The sequence below is a fragment of the Aethalodelphis obliquidens genome, unplaced genomic scaffold (genome assembly GCF_003676395.1).
Source record: "Aethalodelphis obliquidens isolate GAN/ISIS:26980383/991018 unplaced genomic scaffold, ASM367639v1 scaffold43, whole genome shotgun sequence".
NCBI classification, from domain to species: Eukaryota; Metazoa; Chordata; class Mammalia; order Artiodactyla; family Delphinidae; genus Aethalodelphis; species Aethalodelphis obliquidens.
This window is the reverse complement of record NW_020837987.1, coordinates 12,522,790-12,540,370: the sequence shown is the minus strand read 5'-3', so window position 1 is coordinate 12,540,370 and position 17,581 is coordinate 12,522,790. Positions and strand designations below refer to the sequence as shown.

Below are 17,581 nucleotides of genomic sequence, written 5' to 3'. Positions count from 1 at the left end.
CCCACCGAGGCCTCGCAGACTTCGAGATGCGGGGACAGCGCTGGCGGGCGGGGGCGGGGCCTGCTGGAGCCCCGCCCACAGACTCTCCGCCCTTGGGTCCAGCCCAGCTCCAGCCACTCTGGCCTTTTCCGTGGTAGGGGTTTCCAAGCAAGGGAGTCCCGGGCTGCTCTGGTGTCCGAGTCCCCTCACCCCACCAGAACGAGAACGTCGAAGTCAGCTTTCCCACCCCGAGAGAACACCAGAGTCCGGGCACCATCTCTATACCCCACCGGGAGGGACTATCATCCCATCTTCCCCAAGAGAACCCGGCACCCCGGCAGCCCCTCGGGATAAGACGGGCACCTTGCACCTGAGTCTCTTTTAGGCGTGGAGACCCAGACGTCGGTGCCCCCTCCAAGGGCGCAAATCCAGGTGTTAGAGACTCTTTTCCAGGAGAGAATTTAAGGGTGTCAGCAAGACCCCCTGGACAAGAAGGTGACCTTGCACCCAAGCTCTGCCCCCCTCCTTATAAGAGCAGGATTTGACAACTGGACCTCCCAGGGACTGGGACACAGGTATCCGAGGAACTTCCGAGACCAGGATCCTGGGGTCTTATACCCACCACTGCTCCCACGGCAACCCCGACATCAGAGCTTCCCATTAGACCATAAATGGGAACTAAGGAGTTATAGCGCCTCCCACAGAGAACTGGGGACCCAGGTGACTGAGCCAGGCCTTTCCCACTCTGGTAGGAGATACTACACCTCTCTCTCCCAAGCCCCTTCAGCAGCCTGGCATGCGGGTTTCCAGGCGTTTAAGTGCTCCTAGGAGACCACAATGCAACTAATGAAGGTGGGACAGGAGCCTTAGGAGAGGCAGGTGGGTGGAGGCTGGCAGAGAGCAAGGGTTCCTCTGTCTGGTTGGACAGAGGAACCGAGGCACACACCTCTGAACCCTCATGTGCACTGGCTGATGGGAACACTCTTCAAGTGGCTCTGGATAACCACACTGAACAACTTGGGAACTAATCTTTTATGTTCTGCTAATTTTTTTCCCCACAGCAAGGTTCTGAGCTGGGCTCTATTACTAAGCCCATTTTACTAGGAAAACTGAGGCATAGAGAGACTAGATAGCCTGTTGGTGATGGTCTGTCAGCCAATAATATTTTCCTGTTTTTTCCCAGAGAGACTTGTTAGGGTGTCAGGGTAAGGGATTCAAGCTCAGAGCACTGGCTCTTAACTCCTGATGCTACTTCCTGGCTGTGTGACCTGGGCAGGTGCCATGCCAGGCCTTGAGAAGTGCACTCATACTATACAATTTATTTATGATCACACACACACACACACACACACACACACACACACAGATCTTGCTGAGGTTAAGAGCCTAATTTCTGGGGTTCAGACTGCAACTCTACCCCTTACTGCTGTGTGACTTTGGACAAGTAACTTCACCACTCTGGGCCTTCTCCCTTGTAACGTGGGGATAATTTCATTTTAGTACCCACCTCCTAGCATCATTGTGAGCATTAAATAAGTTCAGCCAGCAGTTCTCGAAGTGTGACCCGGGCACTAGTTCCTGAGACTATCTCAGGGGGTTCGCGAGGTCAAATTTTCATACCGAGACATTTTCTGCCTTTGTCACTTCATTCTCCCATGAGTGCCAGGTGGGGTTTTCCAGAAGCTGCATGGCATGTGATATCACAGCAGACCGCATGCAGAAGCAGCCAGGAGGATCCAACTGTCTTCTGTTATGCTGGACTTTGAGGAGGTTTGCAAAAGTATAAAATAATGACAGTATTCTCACTAAAATTTTTCATAGAATATGTTATTTATGTTAGCCTGTAATGTGTTTATTATTGCTATTTAAAAATGAATTTTGAATCATCTTCAAGAATTTCCAGTTTTATTTTTATAAATTTATTTATTTATTTATTTTTGGCTGCATTGGGTCTTCGTTGCTGTGCGTGGGCCTTCTCTAGTTGCGGCGAGCGGAGGGGCCACTCTTCGTTGCAGTGCACGTACTTCTCATTGCAGTGGCTTCTCTTGTTGCAGAGCGCGGGCTCTAGACGTGGGCCTCAGTAGTTGTGGCAGGCGGGCTCAGTAGTTGTGGCTTATGGGCTCTAGAGTGCAGGCTCGGTAGTTGTGGTGCACGGGCTTAGTTGCTCTGCAACATGTGGGACCTTCCTGGACCAGGGCTCGAACCAGTGTGCCCTGCATTGACAGGCGGATTCTTAACCACTGCGCCACCAGGGAAGTCCCAAGAACTTCCATTTTTAATTTCTGATATGGCTTATGAAACAGAAATAAAAGCTCTTTGGTTTTCCCTAAGAATGTAAAGAGACCAAAAAAGCTGAGAATCGCTGAGTTAAGCTATTTGAAGCTGAGAATAGAGCCAGGCATTAAATATGCTAGATGTGATATGTACATCCAAAGACACATCGCCCTCATATAACCAGACGCAAATCATGTTACCTCTACACCACTCAGGGAGTCACTGAAAAACACACACCATTTGGGGTCTCAGCTTCCCATCAGTGAAATGGGTGGGCTGCTCTGTGATGTCTGTGCCCTTCTGCAGCTCTGGTAATACAGTTGGGAAAAAATAGGACAGCTTCTGGGTCAGGGTGTGCATCAGGCCGGGCCCCAGGAGGAGACACCTGGGGCCCTCCAGCTGGGAACCGAGGGGCATTTCAAAAAGGACTCTTGACAAAGGTTTGGGGGAAATCTAGGAGAGCTGGTGTTACCATCTGGGGCCTGAAGGGGTAGGGAGGGGGCTGTTAAGGGACACTGGGACTGTGGCAGTCGAGACCTTCATGGTCTCATATCCGACACCTCCTGCCCTAGCCTTGGTTCTCAGCTGCTCAGCTGCATTCAGCTCTCCTTGGCCGTCCTCAGCTTTGGAGATGTTTCCTATCAAAGCTCGGAGACCCCACCACTCCCAAAGCCGCCTGGGTGGAAGAGATGGGGGAGGATGGTATATGTCCTTGAGAGGTGGTGAGCTCCCTGTAACCAGGGGTAATCAAGGAGAGGTACAAGGATTTTAGTAGGCAATAAGAACATGGATGGGGCTTCCCTGGTGGCGCAGTGGTTGGGAGTCCATCTGCCCATGCAGGGGACATGGGTTCATGCCCCGCTCCGGGAACACCCCACATGCCGCGGAGCGGCTGGGCCCGTGAGCCATGGCCGCTGGGCCTGCGCGTCTGGAGCCCGACGGGAGAGGCCACAACGGTGAGAGGCCCGCGTACCACAAAAAAAAAAAAAAAAAGAATGTGTGTGTGTGTCTGGATGTGTGTGTGTGTGTCTGGATGTGTGTGTGTGTGTGTGTGTGTGTTTGGAGGGTTCCAATGACTTCTCCTTAAACAGTCTCATTTTTCCTTATTAAGAGAGTATACTTTTAGGGACTGCCCTGGTGGCGCAGTTGTTAAGAATCCGCCTGTCAATGCAGGGGACACGGGTTCGAGCCTTGGTCCGGGAAGATCCCACGTGCCGCGGAACAACTAAGCCCGTGCGCCACAACTACTGAGCCCGCATGCCACAACTACTGAAGCCCACGCACGCCTAGAGCCCGTGCTCTGCAACAAGAGAAGCCACTGCAATGAGAAGCCCGTGCACCGCAATGAAGAGTAGCCCCCGCTCGCCGCAACTAGAGAAAGACCGTGTGCAGCAACGAAGATCCAACTCAGCCATAAATAAATTTATTTATTTTAAAAAACTATACTCTTTTTTTAAAATTAATTAATTAATTTTATTTTTGGCTGCGTTAGGTCTTCTTCGTTGCTGCGCGTGGGCTTTCTCTCTAATTGTGTTGAGCGGGAGCTACTCTTCGTTGTGTTGCACGGGCTTCTCACTGCGGTGGCTTCCTTATTGCAGAGCACGGGCTCTAGGCACGTGAACTTCAGTGATTGTGGCACGTGGGCTCAGTAGTTGTGGCTCGTGGGGTCTAGAGTGCAGGCTCAGTACTTGTGGCACATGGGCTTAGTTGCCCCGCGGCATGTGAGATCTTCCCGGACCAGGGATCGAACCCATGTCCCCTGAATTGGCAGCCGGATTCTTAACCACCGATCACCAGGGAAGTCCCAGAATTCTCTTTAACTAAAATTTTAAACCATGTATACATCTGACAAGAATGTATAAGTAAACATAATGCAATTCCTCAATCCTAAAAAAGGTATGAATACCTACTATGTGCCAGGGGCTGGGGAGACATCAGTGAACAAAACAGACAAGGTCCTTATGTGTGTATATGGGGGGGCAAACAAGTAAATTAAAAAGATGATTTCTGCTCATACTGAGTGCTGTGAAGGAAATAAATCAGGGTGAGGCGAGAGAGTGACTAGAGGGTAGTTATGGTGACAGGAAGCCTTCTCAAGGGTGGTGACATTTGCTGGGAAGCCTGAGATGAGATGAATCTATAGGAAAAGTGATCCAGGCAGGAGGAATGGCAAGTGCAAAGGCCCTGAGGTGGAATGGAGGAACTAGGGAGAAAAAATAAAAAAGCCTGCGTGTATCTGGGTCAGCTGCAGTGGGCAGGGACTTTCGGGGAGGGGTTTGGTTTTCACTGGGACTGGAGGTTGTTAGGTTGGGGAGGGGCCTGATCTAATTCCATTTATTTATTTATTTATTTATTTATTTATTTATTATTTTGGCTGCTCTCTGTGCAGATCGTAGTTCCCCAACCAGGGATCGAACCCACACCCCCTGCATTGGAAGTGTGGAGTCTTAACCGCTGGACCGCCAGGGAAGTCCTGATTCCTGTTTGTTTGTTTTTTTAAGTGTGATGAAGACATTTATTTTACCTCTAAGAGACTCATGTTACAAACTGATTTCGATACTATTCATTTAAATAGGGTAAAACTTTAATGTAATAAAAATATGGCTGAATATATGAAAAACACTGATTCCTTTTTTTAAAATTTTTATTTTATCATTTTCATTTTATTTATTTATTTATTTTTGGCTGCGTTGGGTCTTCGTTGCTGCACGCGGGCTTTGTCTAGCTGTGGCGAGCGGGAGCTACTTTTCGTTGCGGTGCACGGGCTTCTCATTGCAGTGGCTTCTCTTGCTGCGGAGCACGGGCTCTAGGCACATGGGCTTCCGTAGTTGTAGCGCGTGGGTTCAGTAGTTGAGGCTCACGGGCTCTAGAGCGCAGGCTCAGTAGCTGTGGCGCAAGGGCTTAGTTGTTCCGCGGCATGTGGGATCTTCCCGAACCAGGGATCGAACACGTGTCCTCTGCATTGGCAGGTGGATTCTTATCCCCTGCGCCACCAGGGAAGCCTCCCTGATTCCTATTTTTGAAGACAATTTGGGCTGCTGGGTGGAGAAGGAAGTGTAAGGGGTGAGAGCAGAAGCCGGGAGCCCAGCTGAGGGGGCGACTGGAAGAGTCCAGGTGGGAGGTTATGGTGGCCCCCAGGGAGGCAGTGGGGGTTGGGAGAGATGGTCGGATACTTGAGATACTTCAAAGGCAGGGCTGCCAGGATTGGCTGGCGACCAGATGTGGGGATGACAGAAAGAGAGGAGGAGTCAAGGGGATGTGGTAGTTTCGGCTCCAGTGCCAGGAGGATGGAGCTGCCCTTGAATAGATGAAGCAGGAAGGGCTGGGGAAACAGGTGTTGGGTCTGAGCTCCCAAGGGGGTTTTAGCAAATGAAATCCCTCAAAGCTGAGTCTCATTGTTCTTGAGACCTCCTGGCACAGACCTGTGACTCCCTGAATCTCCAGCATACTCCAGGCTTTCACTTTCTGCAGAGTTCTACCACACATCTGATCTTCATCCTTCCTGCTTTCACTCCTGCACTTTGCAAGCTTATAGTGAGAGTTCCTGGAGCCAGACCTTGTTGGAGGCCAGGATTCTGAGAGTCAGGTTGTCAAGGAGCTGTCTCTCCTGACCACCAGGGGTGCTAATGGTGTACGGCACCCCAGGAGTGTATTCCTTGAGCGGAGAAGCTCCTGCTCAGGTCTGAGAGTAAAACTGTTTTCGTTTAAAGCACATTAAATGGACGATGAAGAGTCATTTGAGAACTGGGCAGCCCAATGTGGTCCCAGAGTTGTTCTGTTTTTGGTTTTGATCCAGCCAGCAAACATTTATTGAGTACCTACTCTGTGTCAGAAGCTCCAGGGATCCAGCAGGGAAGAAACAGGCAGAGATTCTTGTCACTGGAGCTCGCATCCAGGTGGGGGTGTGGGACAACAGATAAAACAAGAAAATATCCGCATCAGATGGAGCTAAGTGCTAGAGAAAAACAAAGCAGGGGAGTGTGCGTGCATATGTGTACGCGCGCGATTTTAGGTAGGCTAGTCAAGTACTGACAATTACTGGGGAGAATAAAGGAAGTGGGAAATGAAAGAAAACACCACCCATCAACTCGATAAATAGCCCCACAGCCAAGTGTCACCCAGCCTGACACTTGGGTGTTGTGCCAGACGCCTCCTATCTTCCAGCCCCATCTTGTCCTCTTCAGGCCACCCAAGGTGTCAGGGAAGAACTCTAACCTCACAGCAGACATCAAGGCCTACCTGTCACCTGTCCATAGGTGCCAAAAGAGGACAGCAAGCCTCAGGGAACAGAGAGAGGTGCTCGTTACAGCACAGCCCACAGTGGGAGCGTCGGCGTTGTTGGGCTGGTCCCCTGCCCCCAAGTGACACCAGGCAAGACAAGACCATGGACCCAGGTGGAGGCTACAGCACTAAATAAGTAGCGCGCAGCAAACTAGCCAGCGTGCTCCCCTAGGGAGGGGCAGTGCCTGGTGGTCACTCTGTTGTCACCTTTACTCATTTGCTTAGGGGACCAGCTCCAGAGACAGAGGTCTCAGGGTCTGGGCCAGTGGGCCAGTGTTCCTGCCTACCCAGGAAGGACCTGTGGGGATGCCCGGGGAGCTCGGCTGACTGCTCTCCCAGCCCAAGGGCTGCTCCTACCAGAGAGAAAGGGACTCTCTCCACTACTGACACTGCAGAGTCCCCTGGAGAAGGGACAAGAGGCCGAGCAGCAGCTGGGGAGGCAGCAGGGTGAAGGTGGGGCAATGATGAGATACCTCTGCAATTATTATTATTATTATTAATTAATTAATTTTTGGCTGCACTGCTCAGTGTGCGCGATCTTAGTTCCCTGACCAGGGATTGAACCGGCGCCTCCTGCAGTGGAGGCGCGGAGCTCTAACCATTGGAGCGCCAGGGAAGCCCCTTCAATTATTAAATGTGCCTCATCCTCATCGTCTCTGACTTCCCAACCGCCCACTTGGGCGTCTCCGACTTTATTCCAGCCCCGAGCTGCCCTTCAAGGTCATAAGCACAATACCGATGACAACAATAAGAATAATAGTACCATTCGGGCTTCCCTGGTGGCGCAGTGGTTGAGAGTCCGCCTGCTTATGCAGGGGACACGGGTTCGTGCCCCGGTCCGGGAGGATCCCACATGCCGCGGAGCGGCTGGGCCCGTGAACCATGGCCGCTGAGCCTGCGCGTCCGGAGCCTGTGCTCCGCAACGGGAGAGGCCACAGCACTGAGAGGCCCGCGTACCGCAAAAAAAAAAAAAAAAAAAAAAAGAATAATAGTATCATGGGGAAGAGTTGTAGGGGGTTGAGTAGTGCCCCCACCCCACCCCAAGCCATATGTCCATGTCCTAACCCTGGAACTTGTGAACGTGACCTTACTTGGCAAAAGGGTCTTTTCAGATGTAATTAAGGATCTTGATATGAGATCATCCTGGATTATCTGGATGGGCCCTAACTCCAGCGACAAACGTCCTTATAAGAGACAGAAGAGGAGGGAATCCCGTGGCAGTCCAGTGGTTGGGACTCCCTTGCTTTCACTGCCAAGGGCCCGGGTTCAATCCCTGGTTGGGGAACTAAGATCCCACAATACCATGCGGCCAAAATAAATAAATACATAAATAAAAAAGAAGAGGAGACGCCCAGGAAAAATACAAATACACAGGGAGAAAGAAGAGGAGGCCATGCGAAAACGGTGGCAGAGATTGGAGGGAGGCCAAGGAGCCACCAAAGGCTGGAGGAGGCGAGGAACAGCTCTCCTCTAGAGACTTCGGAGAAGCACAGCCCTGATGACACGTTGATCTGGGGCTTCCGGCTGGTAGAGCTGTGAGGGGAGGCGCTTCTGTTGTTACGACCAGTCTGCGGTCATTTGTTACCGTAGCCACAGGAAGAGCCATGGGCTTTGGGGTGCAAATCCTGGCTCCCACTCACTAGCTTGTGATGTTGGACAAATCACTTGGCTCTTCTGTGCCTTGGTTTCCTCATCTGGAAAGTGGGGATAAGAAAACAGGGCCTGATACCTTGTAAATGTCCAAAAATTGTTAGCTTTTTTTTTTTAAGATACTTTTTTCTTCTTTAATCAATTTTTAAAAATTGAAGTATGGTTGATTTACTGTTAGCTTTTATTTTTTTAAATTAATTAATTAATTATTTTTACAGTAGGTCTTTATTGGTCACCCATTTTATTATTTATTCATTTTAAAATTTATGTATGTATGTATTTATTTATTTTTGGCTGCCTTGGGTCTTCGTTGCTGTGCGCAGGCATTCTGTAGTTGCGCCGAGCGGGGGCTAATCTTCATTGCGGTGCACGTGCTTCTCACTGCGGTGGCTTCTCTTGTTGCGGGGCATGGGCTCCAGGCGTGCAGCCTTCAGTAGTTGTGGCTGGCGGGCTCTAGAGCGCAGGCTCAGTAGTTGTGGTGCACAGGCTCGGTTGCTCCGCGGCATGTGGGATCTTCCTGGACCAGGGCTCGAACCCGTGTCTCCTGCATTGGCAGGCGGATTCTTAACCACTGCGCCACCAGGGAAAGGGAAGCCCCCCTATTTTAAATAGAGCAGTGTGTACATGTCAATCCCAAACTCCCTGTTAGCTTCTTTTCTTTTTTTTTTTAGCTTCTATTAATATGATTTGTCTTGCTAACATTTGTGACAACTGCATGCTCTTTAATCCCCACCTAGGAGGTAGAGTTCTGGTGAGCAGTATCTCTCAAATCACCGTTTTCTTCTCCCTCCTCCTCAGCTCCTGCAAATCCGACGCAGTCTCTCCCATGCTCAAACTACCCCATGGCTCCCCAGCGCCCCCAGGACAAATTTTGAGCTTATTACCTCGCCCTGAATAAATGGATGGAGGGCTGGTTGGATGAGTGGCTCACCCCCTGTTTCTCAGCCTGCTCCTGGGACACTTCCAACCCCGTTCTCACCCTAGCTTAAAACGTCACCGACCCGGCTTCCAACACTTCCCAGGCCCGACCACGGCTGGGCAGGGCGGCGCTCTGCTGACCCCTGGTGGCCGCATGGAGTAACACGCCGCGTTCTCCACTTCCGGGCAGTCGGCCTGGAGCTGGTGAGAGCCTGGTAGCCTAGTAGGTGCTCGGTGCTGGCTGCAACTCGGGGAACAGACGGTGATTAGATACACTTTGTGTCAGCCCTGGAGTCGTCCCATCTCCTCTCTCTCACAGCCACGTGCAACGTTGAGCAGATTCTGTCGCCCTGACCTTTAAGATATCCGGACTCCCACCTCCTCTCTCCACGTCCACTGTCCTGGCTTTGGTCTCATCCACCACCGCTTTCCTCCCCACTCCAGGCTGTCTTATCGATTTCTCCTTTTGCCTGGGCCTTCACAGCACTGTTACTGAATCTGTTTTTTACCTAAAATTTTGATCATGGATTTTGGGGAGCTGGCTTTGATTTTTTAAAACATGAATTGAAATATATTTTATCTTGATCACTGAGTTTGTGCCCCTTTAAGTTTTGTATCCGAGGCAAGTCATCCTGGTCTCTGCCTGCTGCAACGATGTCACATCCCCAGAGAGGTCTTCGTGACCACCCCAAATAACATCCCTGCTCCCCCTTAATACCTTATCTACACCCGACATTATGGCATACATTCATCTCTTTGCCTGTTTACTGTGTCTGTTCCACTAGGGGGTCAACTCCCAGCTGTGTCCCAGGGGACCTAGCACAGAGTAAACACTCAGGAAATATGGGTTAAATGGGCAAATACAATCTGAACGAGTAACAGAAAAGCGCTGTTGCAGAAGAGAACATTTTTTTTTTTCTTTGAAAGCAAAGGAGCTCATCTTGGTCTGGGGGGAGGGGGTGACTTTCCCAAGGAAGAGTCCATGGACCTGAAATCTAAAGGTTAGGGAGGGAGTTAGCAAGGAGGGGTGGGCAGTGTTCCAGGAGGGAACAGCGTGTGCAAAAGCCTGAGGTGGACGGGCCCTTGAGGACTCAGAGGGCTGGACCGAAGGGTGTAAGGTAAGACTCCCTGGGGGTTGGCGGGGGCTTCACAGGACCTGCTGAAGAGTTTGCCTCTGAGGGCACTGGCGACCCCCAGAAGGTGTTAAGGGAGGGGTGGCAGGGCCAGATCTGTTTTGAAAAGCTTGCTCTGCTGTCACAGGGAGATGGAAGGGAGGGGGTGAGACTGGAGGCTGGGAGACCTGGGAGGAGGCCAAGGAGGAAGCTGGTGAGATTCAATCAGGATGGTGGCAGGAAATGAGGAGGAAAATGGTGGGATCCGAGAGCTACGTGGAAGGTAAAATGCAACTTGGAGGTGGGCCGGGTTGATGGGAGAGAGTAACACCCTGAGGAGGTCTCCAGGGTCTCTGGCTTTGGGGAAGCATGGGGGATGAACAGGTTTGGAGAAAGGGGTCGGGAGTGTGGCTGTGGGTATGTCACGGTCAGCAAGTGGAGTGTCACAGGCAGGTGGATAGGAATGTGGCCCTCGGAGCGGAGGTCTGTGCTGGAGTCACATGGGAGAGGTCGGCTTATAGATTCAAGTCAAGGGCCAGGTTGAGACCGACCATTGCGTTCTACAGACCGAGGACCTTGGTGGGCGCCTTGCTCAAGGCACCTTGGTGGGCATTCCGAGAGGACATTTGGGGGAGCCACAGGCCCTGCCCCCCCAAAGCTCTCCACTTGGGTGGATGGGGCTGAGAGGTATAAGTATACAAGTACACGTGACTTGAGACAAAGGTTTACGTCAGCACACGTATTGAGTGCCAGCTGTATGCTGTATAAATTGTTTTGAAAAAGAACAAATGCTGAAGCATTTATGGGAGTCACACGAATCCCATAGCAGGCAAATGGTTGTTGGGTGAGTCAGTGTGTAAAAGGGTCTGGGAAGAATTTCTAGAGGAAGACTGGCTTGGAAGGACAGGCGAGGATCTGATGGGCAGAGCTGAGGTTTGGGGGTGTGTGGATTGGAGGAATTCCAGGCAGAGGGAAGAGCACAAGCAAAGACTTGGAAGCCGGAAGGAGCCAAGTGCATTCAGAGGATATGATTTGGACAGATGCTGGGAGTCTGACTGGAGGAGTGGGAGAGGAGGGCAGGCTGGGTCGAGGGAAGGGCCCCTGGCTGGCCCGCGGTAGACCTGTGAGTGACTGCTGGCTCCTGTCGACGGGCGGTGACTGCCTGGGGGGGTGTGTGGGGCCCGAGCTCTGGCGAGGGAGGGTTGTGATCGATGACTGCGCCTGCCACGGGCACGGGAGGGGAGAGGCATCTCGTTCGGTGGCTAGTCCCCACTGCTGCCGCAGGTAACGCAAAGCCAGGTCTTCCTTCTGGAGTAACTTGGGGGTACGAAGACTGAGGACGGGGAGGTCATTGAAGTTGTGGGAGTGTCCGTCAGAGTCCAGGTGAGCCAGAATTAGGACCTGGGCCAGAACGGAGGCGGTGGGAACAGAGAGGTCGCAGCTGCAGGTGGCATCTGGGAGGTGACCTAGAGAGCCTAGAAGGAAGGAGGGGTGAGGAGGGAACAGGGATAGAGCGGACCGAGTCTGAGTGGCTGAGGTGTCTTTGAGGGGCAACCTCCATCCCTGGAGCTGCTGTCCTGAGACGCTGACTCTCCTGGGTCACCCAGGGGTAAACCCTGGCATCTGACCCCAGAGCCACTGGCGTGGCCTCCGCTCAGACAACAGGGAGTGACAGGGATGGACAGGAGCTGCCGTTCGATGTCTCCTTGGCCTGTTGGGTCCCTGTGGCCACAGGGGTCTCTGGGTGGTGCTTCGCATGATGACCTAAACTGCAGGGGTGACGGTAGACATGGGGGCGGGGAGCAGGTCGCTCTGCTAGAGGAGAGGAGAGGAGAGAGGAGAGGAGGCCAGTGCTGGTCCTGTGCAGGCGGGAGCTCCCGGCAGCAGTCCCAGGAATGGAGGCGGAAGGGGCCAGCAGCTCCCCACGGGGCCCAGCTCTGCTGGAGAATGCCTGCTCCCAGGGGCGCTGTGGGGCCCTCTCCCTCCATGGCCAGAGACCCACCGCGCTCCTCCTGAGGGTCTGAGGATGGAGCCAGCGTCCCCACGGGGCCTGAGGGGGCGGGAGCCTGGCCTGCTGGCCTGCCCGGGGTGGGTGTGCTCAGGGCCCGGGGAGGAGGGGCCACCTTCATCTCTCTCAGGTTTGGTTTTTTACAAGATTGATTTATTAACTATGATACATGTCACATAAGGCCTTTTCAGTTTTTTACACCATTCCCATTGAGACAAGTACAATACTCTGTAGCAAATACATGATTTTAAAAAACAAAACCAAACAAAAACACCTCAGTCAGAGATGCCTCAGCCTTAGTTGACGGCTGGCCATGCACTAATCAGGTTGGAGCCTCAAAAAACCCACGTGTTTAAAAAAGAAAGTTTGGAAATTAAGCAAACATTCCTAATACCAACTAGAGGATGTCCTGGTTAAAGCCCCTAAAACACAAAGAAATAATTGTTATACTTTCTTTACATACAGTTCTTCACTTTTGCTGCAAAACAGAATTTTGGGCACACAGCCAGACTACTAACACATTTCAATACCATTAATGTTTTTTTTTTTTTCCTCAGGAAACTCAAAATATTTGTTAATTCAACATATATAAAGATCATTTAACATGTGAAAATACAAGTACCAGAAAAATAAGCTGGCAGCAGCACTATTCCGAATTTTCAAACAAGTTTTATTCCCAACAATTCAGACTTTTTAAAAATTTCTTTAAATGTACACAGGGAACATGATTCTTTTTTATGCAAACAATAACTTACGCCCTGTCTCGACTACATTGAAGTATAACATCACTGCTGTTGGAGCTTTGCCGAGGGGGGCTGCTGGGCAGGAGCTGCAGGCAGTCGCCTCTGACCCTCGAGGAGTCTGCAGGCGGGCGGCCGGCTGAGAGATGGCTCTCAGAGGAGGTGAGAAGAATCCTTCCCTTCTAAGACAGCGGCGGCGGGCCCAGGCCGGGACCTTAGACGAGTGGCCCTTCCCCTCATGCCAGGCCTTCTCTGGTGCGATCACCAGCAGTCACGCACGTGACTTGGGCTTCTGGCATACACGACTCAGTCGTCCTTTCACCTAAGCACGAACGAGCGGCTTGAACCTGCCCAGCAACTGGAGTGAGGGCAACTCTTCCGTCCACTGTCTGCGGAAACCAACAGTAGCACCGCGACTGTCCCCAGCAAGCTGGGCCCGTTCCCAGGCCCCGCAGCACACCGTGCCCATCGCACACGAGGAAGGTGGAGCGAGGGAACTTGGTCCGCGGCAACCCACCCAAATCCCGGGAGCTTCCTTCTCTTGGAAAAGCAGAGCCCTCGGTGGCAGAGCCAACACTTCCTCCAGCAGACATCCCCCCGCAGTGTGGGTCTCCTCGCAGGAGGGGACTGGGGAGGGCACAGATGGAGATGACCTTGGATTACAAATGCAGCTGACTGGTTTCCGAGTTTCAGGGCTGAGGCCGGAACACCCGTGGCCTAGGGGATGGCGTCTCTCCAGATCCCCCCGCCCCGCCCCCCCCAGAGGAGCCAAGATGCAGGGACGAGGGAAGTCGTGCTCTCCCAGCCCCTCCTGGCCGGTGTGCTGCTCCTATGCTGTCACCCCCTGTCCACCCTGGCAAGGACACACACATTCTGCTAGAAGAATCTCACCTGCAGCATGCATTCTGCTTTAAGCAGGAAGACCAAGATGGCGGTGGATGTAGGAAAACCCAGGAAACAGCACTCAGTATTTCACATTCCTCCTCAAAATGCCAAGTGATGGGAAGAACTTGACAGAACGCAGGAATAAATGTGCTGTGATACCCACATGCAACACAACCAAGAACTGAGGGCAAATTCACAAGCCACGCCTCCTAACCTTGGACCACTTCCCTCTGCGGAAGCATCGGTGCTGCAGATCCAGAATCAGCCTTATACTTAAAAACCGAGAGCTGTTCATTTCCAGCTCCTGGTGCCTACACTCTTGTGGATGTAGAAAGAACACCGGACAGGGAGAGAGCTTCCGGGCACACCACTATTTTGCTGTGAGGCACCGAACGAGCCCCATACCCCCACTGACATGCTTACCCATTTTGGCAAGGGTTAATTAATGCCTGCCACTCCCTCAATTCCTAGAGCTGTGGTGCAGCTCACATGAGAATGACCTGTCAGATAACTTTCCAGAGCTTAACACACTAGATGAACGGAAGGTGGGGGGTGGGAAGCATTCCAGTTACGGGTAGCCTGCCCCAACACGCTCCCACACTCGCCTTCGTGGGTCCCCTCCAAGTGCCCATTTGGTCCAAGTGATGACCCCCACCCCCACCCCCAGAGGCCAAAGCCCAGGGCCCAGCACTGCTGCTGGTACCAATGCCAACTCGGGATGAATGTCCTCCAGCCCAAGAAGCAGAAAATGTAACTGAGTTAGCAAAGGAAACAAAGAGGAACCCCTGAAGCTTCCTGTCCGATTGTGGCTTTCGGGGCATGAGCCACCGGCCCGCACCTGCACAGTTAAACCCCTGGCAGGACATTGGGGGCAGGCACGTGAGGGGGTCCCTGCAGCTGCCCAGGTTGGCTGGCCAGGGGCACCATGGGACCGGAGGCTAACCTGTGGAAGCCTGGTCTCTGCTGCTCCCACATGGGTAATGATGCAATGCACAGGTGTTCGCCCTTACCGTGCCCCTTCCCCATCCAGAAAAATCACCTACCACTTACAAGAACTGTGCAGTCTCAGGGATGGGAGTTGCCTGGGAAGGCAGGACAGCTTGCGGCCTGTGAAGTTCCTTGTGCAAAGCCTAGGTTGCAGCTAGCCCAGTGCGCCAGCACAAAGGGGTGGCAGTGTAGACTGGGCAGTGGGAGGGATCCGGGCCACTTCTGTTTTAGTTCACACATGGGGCAGTGGCCCCAGGCCACCCCCACCCCAAACTGGGGCTGACTGGGAGTAGGTGAGCATGACCTAGAAAAGGCAGAGATTAATGGAGTCATTCCCTCACCTGCCTGGGGCTCAGAGCTGAGGGAGTCGGAGGGCCAGAGAAGCACGAGTCTGACCGCCTCAGTCAAAACTAAACACACACACTGCCTTCCAGCCAAGCCCCGACCTATAAAGCATGAAGCACAGATCCACCAGAGAGAAGAAATCCGGCAGCCAACATCTACGTCAGACATTCGTGTACCTTGGATTTGCTTTTTGACTTGTATCCCTAAGCAGGCGGTAAAACTTGCAGGGGTAATTTAGTTTTTCCAAGCACCTTATTTTGTCAAACAACTAGAAACAGTGAGATATCCAGCTTATCCAGAGAAGTCAGTGAGCAAAGGGCCTGCCCCGCCCTCCAGCAGCCAACAGGAAGCGTTTGGGGCTGGGAGCGGCTGGGATTGTTCCGAGGCATCTTCTACTTTGTCAGGTCACCCGGCTGAGGCAACCCAGGGCATCCTCGAACATACCACAGGTGCTGCTTCTTAAAGTGCAAAGAGACCCCAGAGGATTATGCAGCGTGTGGGCCTCCACCCCACGCCCAGGGTACCTTAGTGTCAGGCTTCTTCACTGCAGAGGCCATGGCCCAGCCACGGGGAAGGGGGGGGGGGTCAGCCAGTATCTGTAGCAGCCTTAGCAGGGTTGCTGTGTTTGGAGGGCGGAGGTGGGAACGAGAAGGGTTCTCAGGGGCCAGTGGAAAGGCCAGGAAGGGCGGGGGAAGGCCACGGGAGGAGGATGGTGTCAGGCAGGCACGATGCCCTCCTCACGACTCCACGGTCTTTGTACCTTGAGCTCCTCTGGGCTCTGACAGCCTGGGAGCGTGAAGGATGGCCCTACATGGCCCCAGCAGGCCACCGTACTTCAGAGTTCCCCACACACGGCCCACTTCCCAAATACCCCTGCTGGCGCAGTAGGAAAATGATTCAACACCAAACACACTGAACCAAACCCCAAGTGCACCCTGGCACCCTCCAGCTGCCCCCACCCCAACCTTGCGCGCCCGCGCGCGCACGCCCGCACGCAGCAGCAGCGCTTCTGTAGCATTGTAGTGTGTTCCAAGGCAGACCAGTATCTATGCTGGTCTCCCTAGCTCTTCCCACCAAGGGCTCCAACTGTCTTCTTGGGGTGGTGGGGGGCATCTAGTGACAGGACGTATGTGGGACCCCAACAGGCTCTCGGGCAACCACCCCCGGGCAGGCACCCCCGCTCTGCTGTCACCAAGACGGGTCCGCGTCCACCTGTCTGCCTCTCGGCAGAGGTGGGGAGAGTTAAATCTCGACGTCTGTAGTTTTCTTCCTTTTCTTTTTAAAAATCACTGGAGGGGGTCTTCCCATTTTTCTTCGTGTTCGTTTTAAAGGGAACGTATCCCCAGAGCCTGGGAAGCGAGGAGCGGGTGCGTGGGGGGTGGAAGCGGCGACACCCTCTCTCAGTCCAGGCACGAAGCTACCCTCCCTCTGTTCTGATCTGTGCTCAGCACTGTACCTCGGGGTGGCAGAGCTGTGGGCTACATGTTCCCAAGGAGGCTGCTAGACAGGCTGCACGGGCAACGGGGGTGAGGTGCAGATACGGAAGGTGGGAAGCGGCAACAGACGGGAAGTGTTCTCTTTAGGGGCTGCCGGCCCCGCCCTGGGGCAGCCTGAAGCCCCAAATCTCCTCCTCCCCCCTGGCCAAAGCCCGTGCTCTGTCCAGTGGGCGGACGCCCTGAGGCTGGTGTGCGCAGACAGGTGGGGGAGGGGGTCCGGGGAGCAGTGAGCGTGTGGAGGGCCACAGGGTCGCTGCCTGGCTAGTTCAGTCCTCAGAAGGGTCCAAGTCAAAGGACAGGGCCCCGGCTGTGGCCTGCAGCCAGCCCCAGGTCTGCAGTGCTGGGGCGCAGGGCACTGGACGGCCCAGCCGCTGGTGGACTGTTGGCTGGTGGTGCTACCGCTGAGATGTCGAGAAGGTGAGAGGAGAGAGGGGACGCCCTCCCCACCCCCGCCCCCAGCAGACCCGGTTTTGTTCAAGGCCAAACGCTACCCCGTCAAACAGAGAAGACCGTGTCTCCTTTCGCCCTGGGCCTCGGGGGCTCACAGCGTGTGTTCGGCTTGAAGCTGGGAGGGGAGCAGCGGCTGCATCGGGGACTGGGGGGTGGGCGGAGGCGACTGGGGCGGTGACGGCTGACTTGTGACAGGTGTGGAGGTGAGGAAGGGAACGGTGGAAGCCAGGGCAGAGGGGGAGCTGGGCGTGGCGCCGGGAGGCTCGCTGATGGGCCTGTTGTGGAAGAAGAAGGGGCACTGCTGGATGAAGAGCTCAATGATTGTCTGGTAGGTCCGTGTGGCCGTGAGGGCGTCCATGGTGCTGAAGTCGGGTCTCATCAAGGTGGGCCAGAAGCAGATGGACAGGTTCTCACTGGTCATGAGATTCACCTTGTTGTTGTGGCTGACTCTGTAGG

At 53.6% G+C, this 17,581-nt stretch overlaps 1 protein-coding gene across 1 annotated transcript in view; it reads right to left on the bottom strand.

The window, feature by feature from the left end:
- Positions 1-12,353: 12,353 nt before the first annotated feature.
- ARHGAP35 (Rho GTPase activating protein 35) overlaps positions 12,354-17,581 on the bottom strand; it is a 121,728-nt gene continuing 116,500 nt past the window's right edge. Inside the window, exon 7 of the mRNA XM_027079950.1 lies at positions 12,354-17,574. Within this exon, the coding sequence (XP_026935751.1) occupies positions 17,217-17,574 (358 nt within the window). The 3' untranslated portion in view covers positions 12,354-17,216. The remainder of the gene's footprint in view (positions 17,575-17,581) is intronic.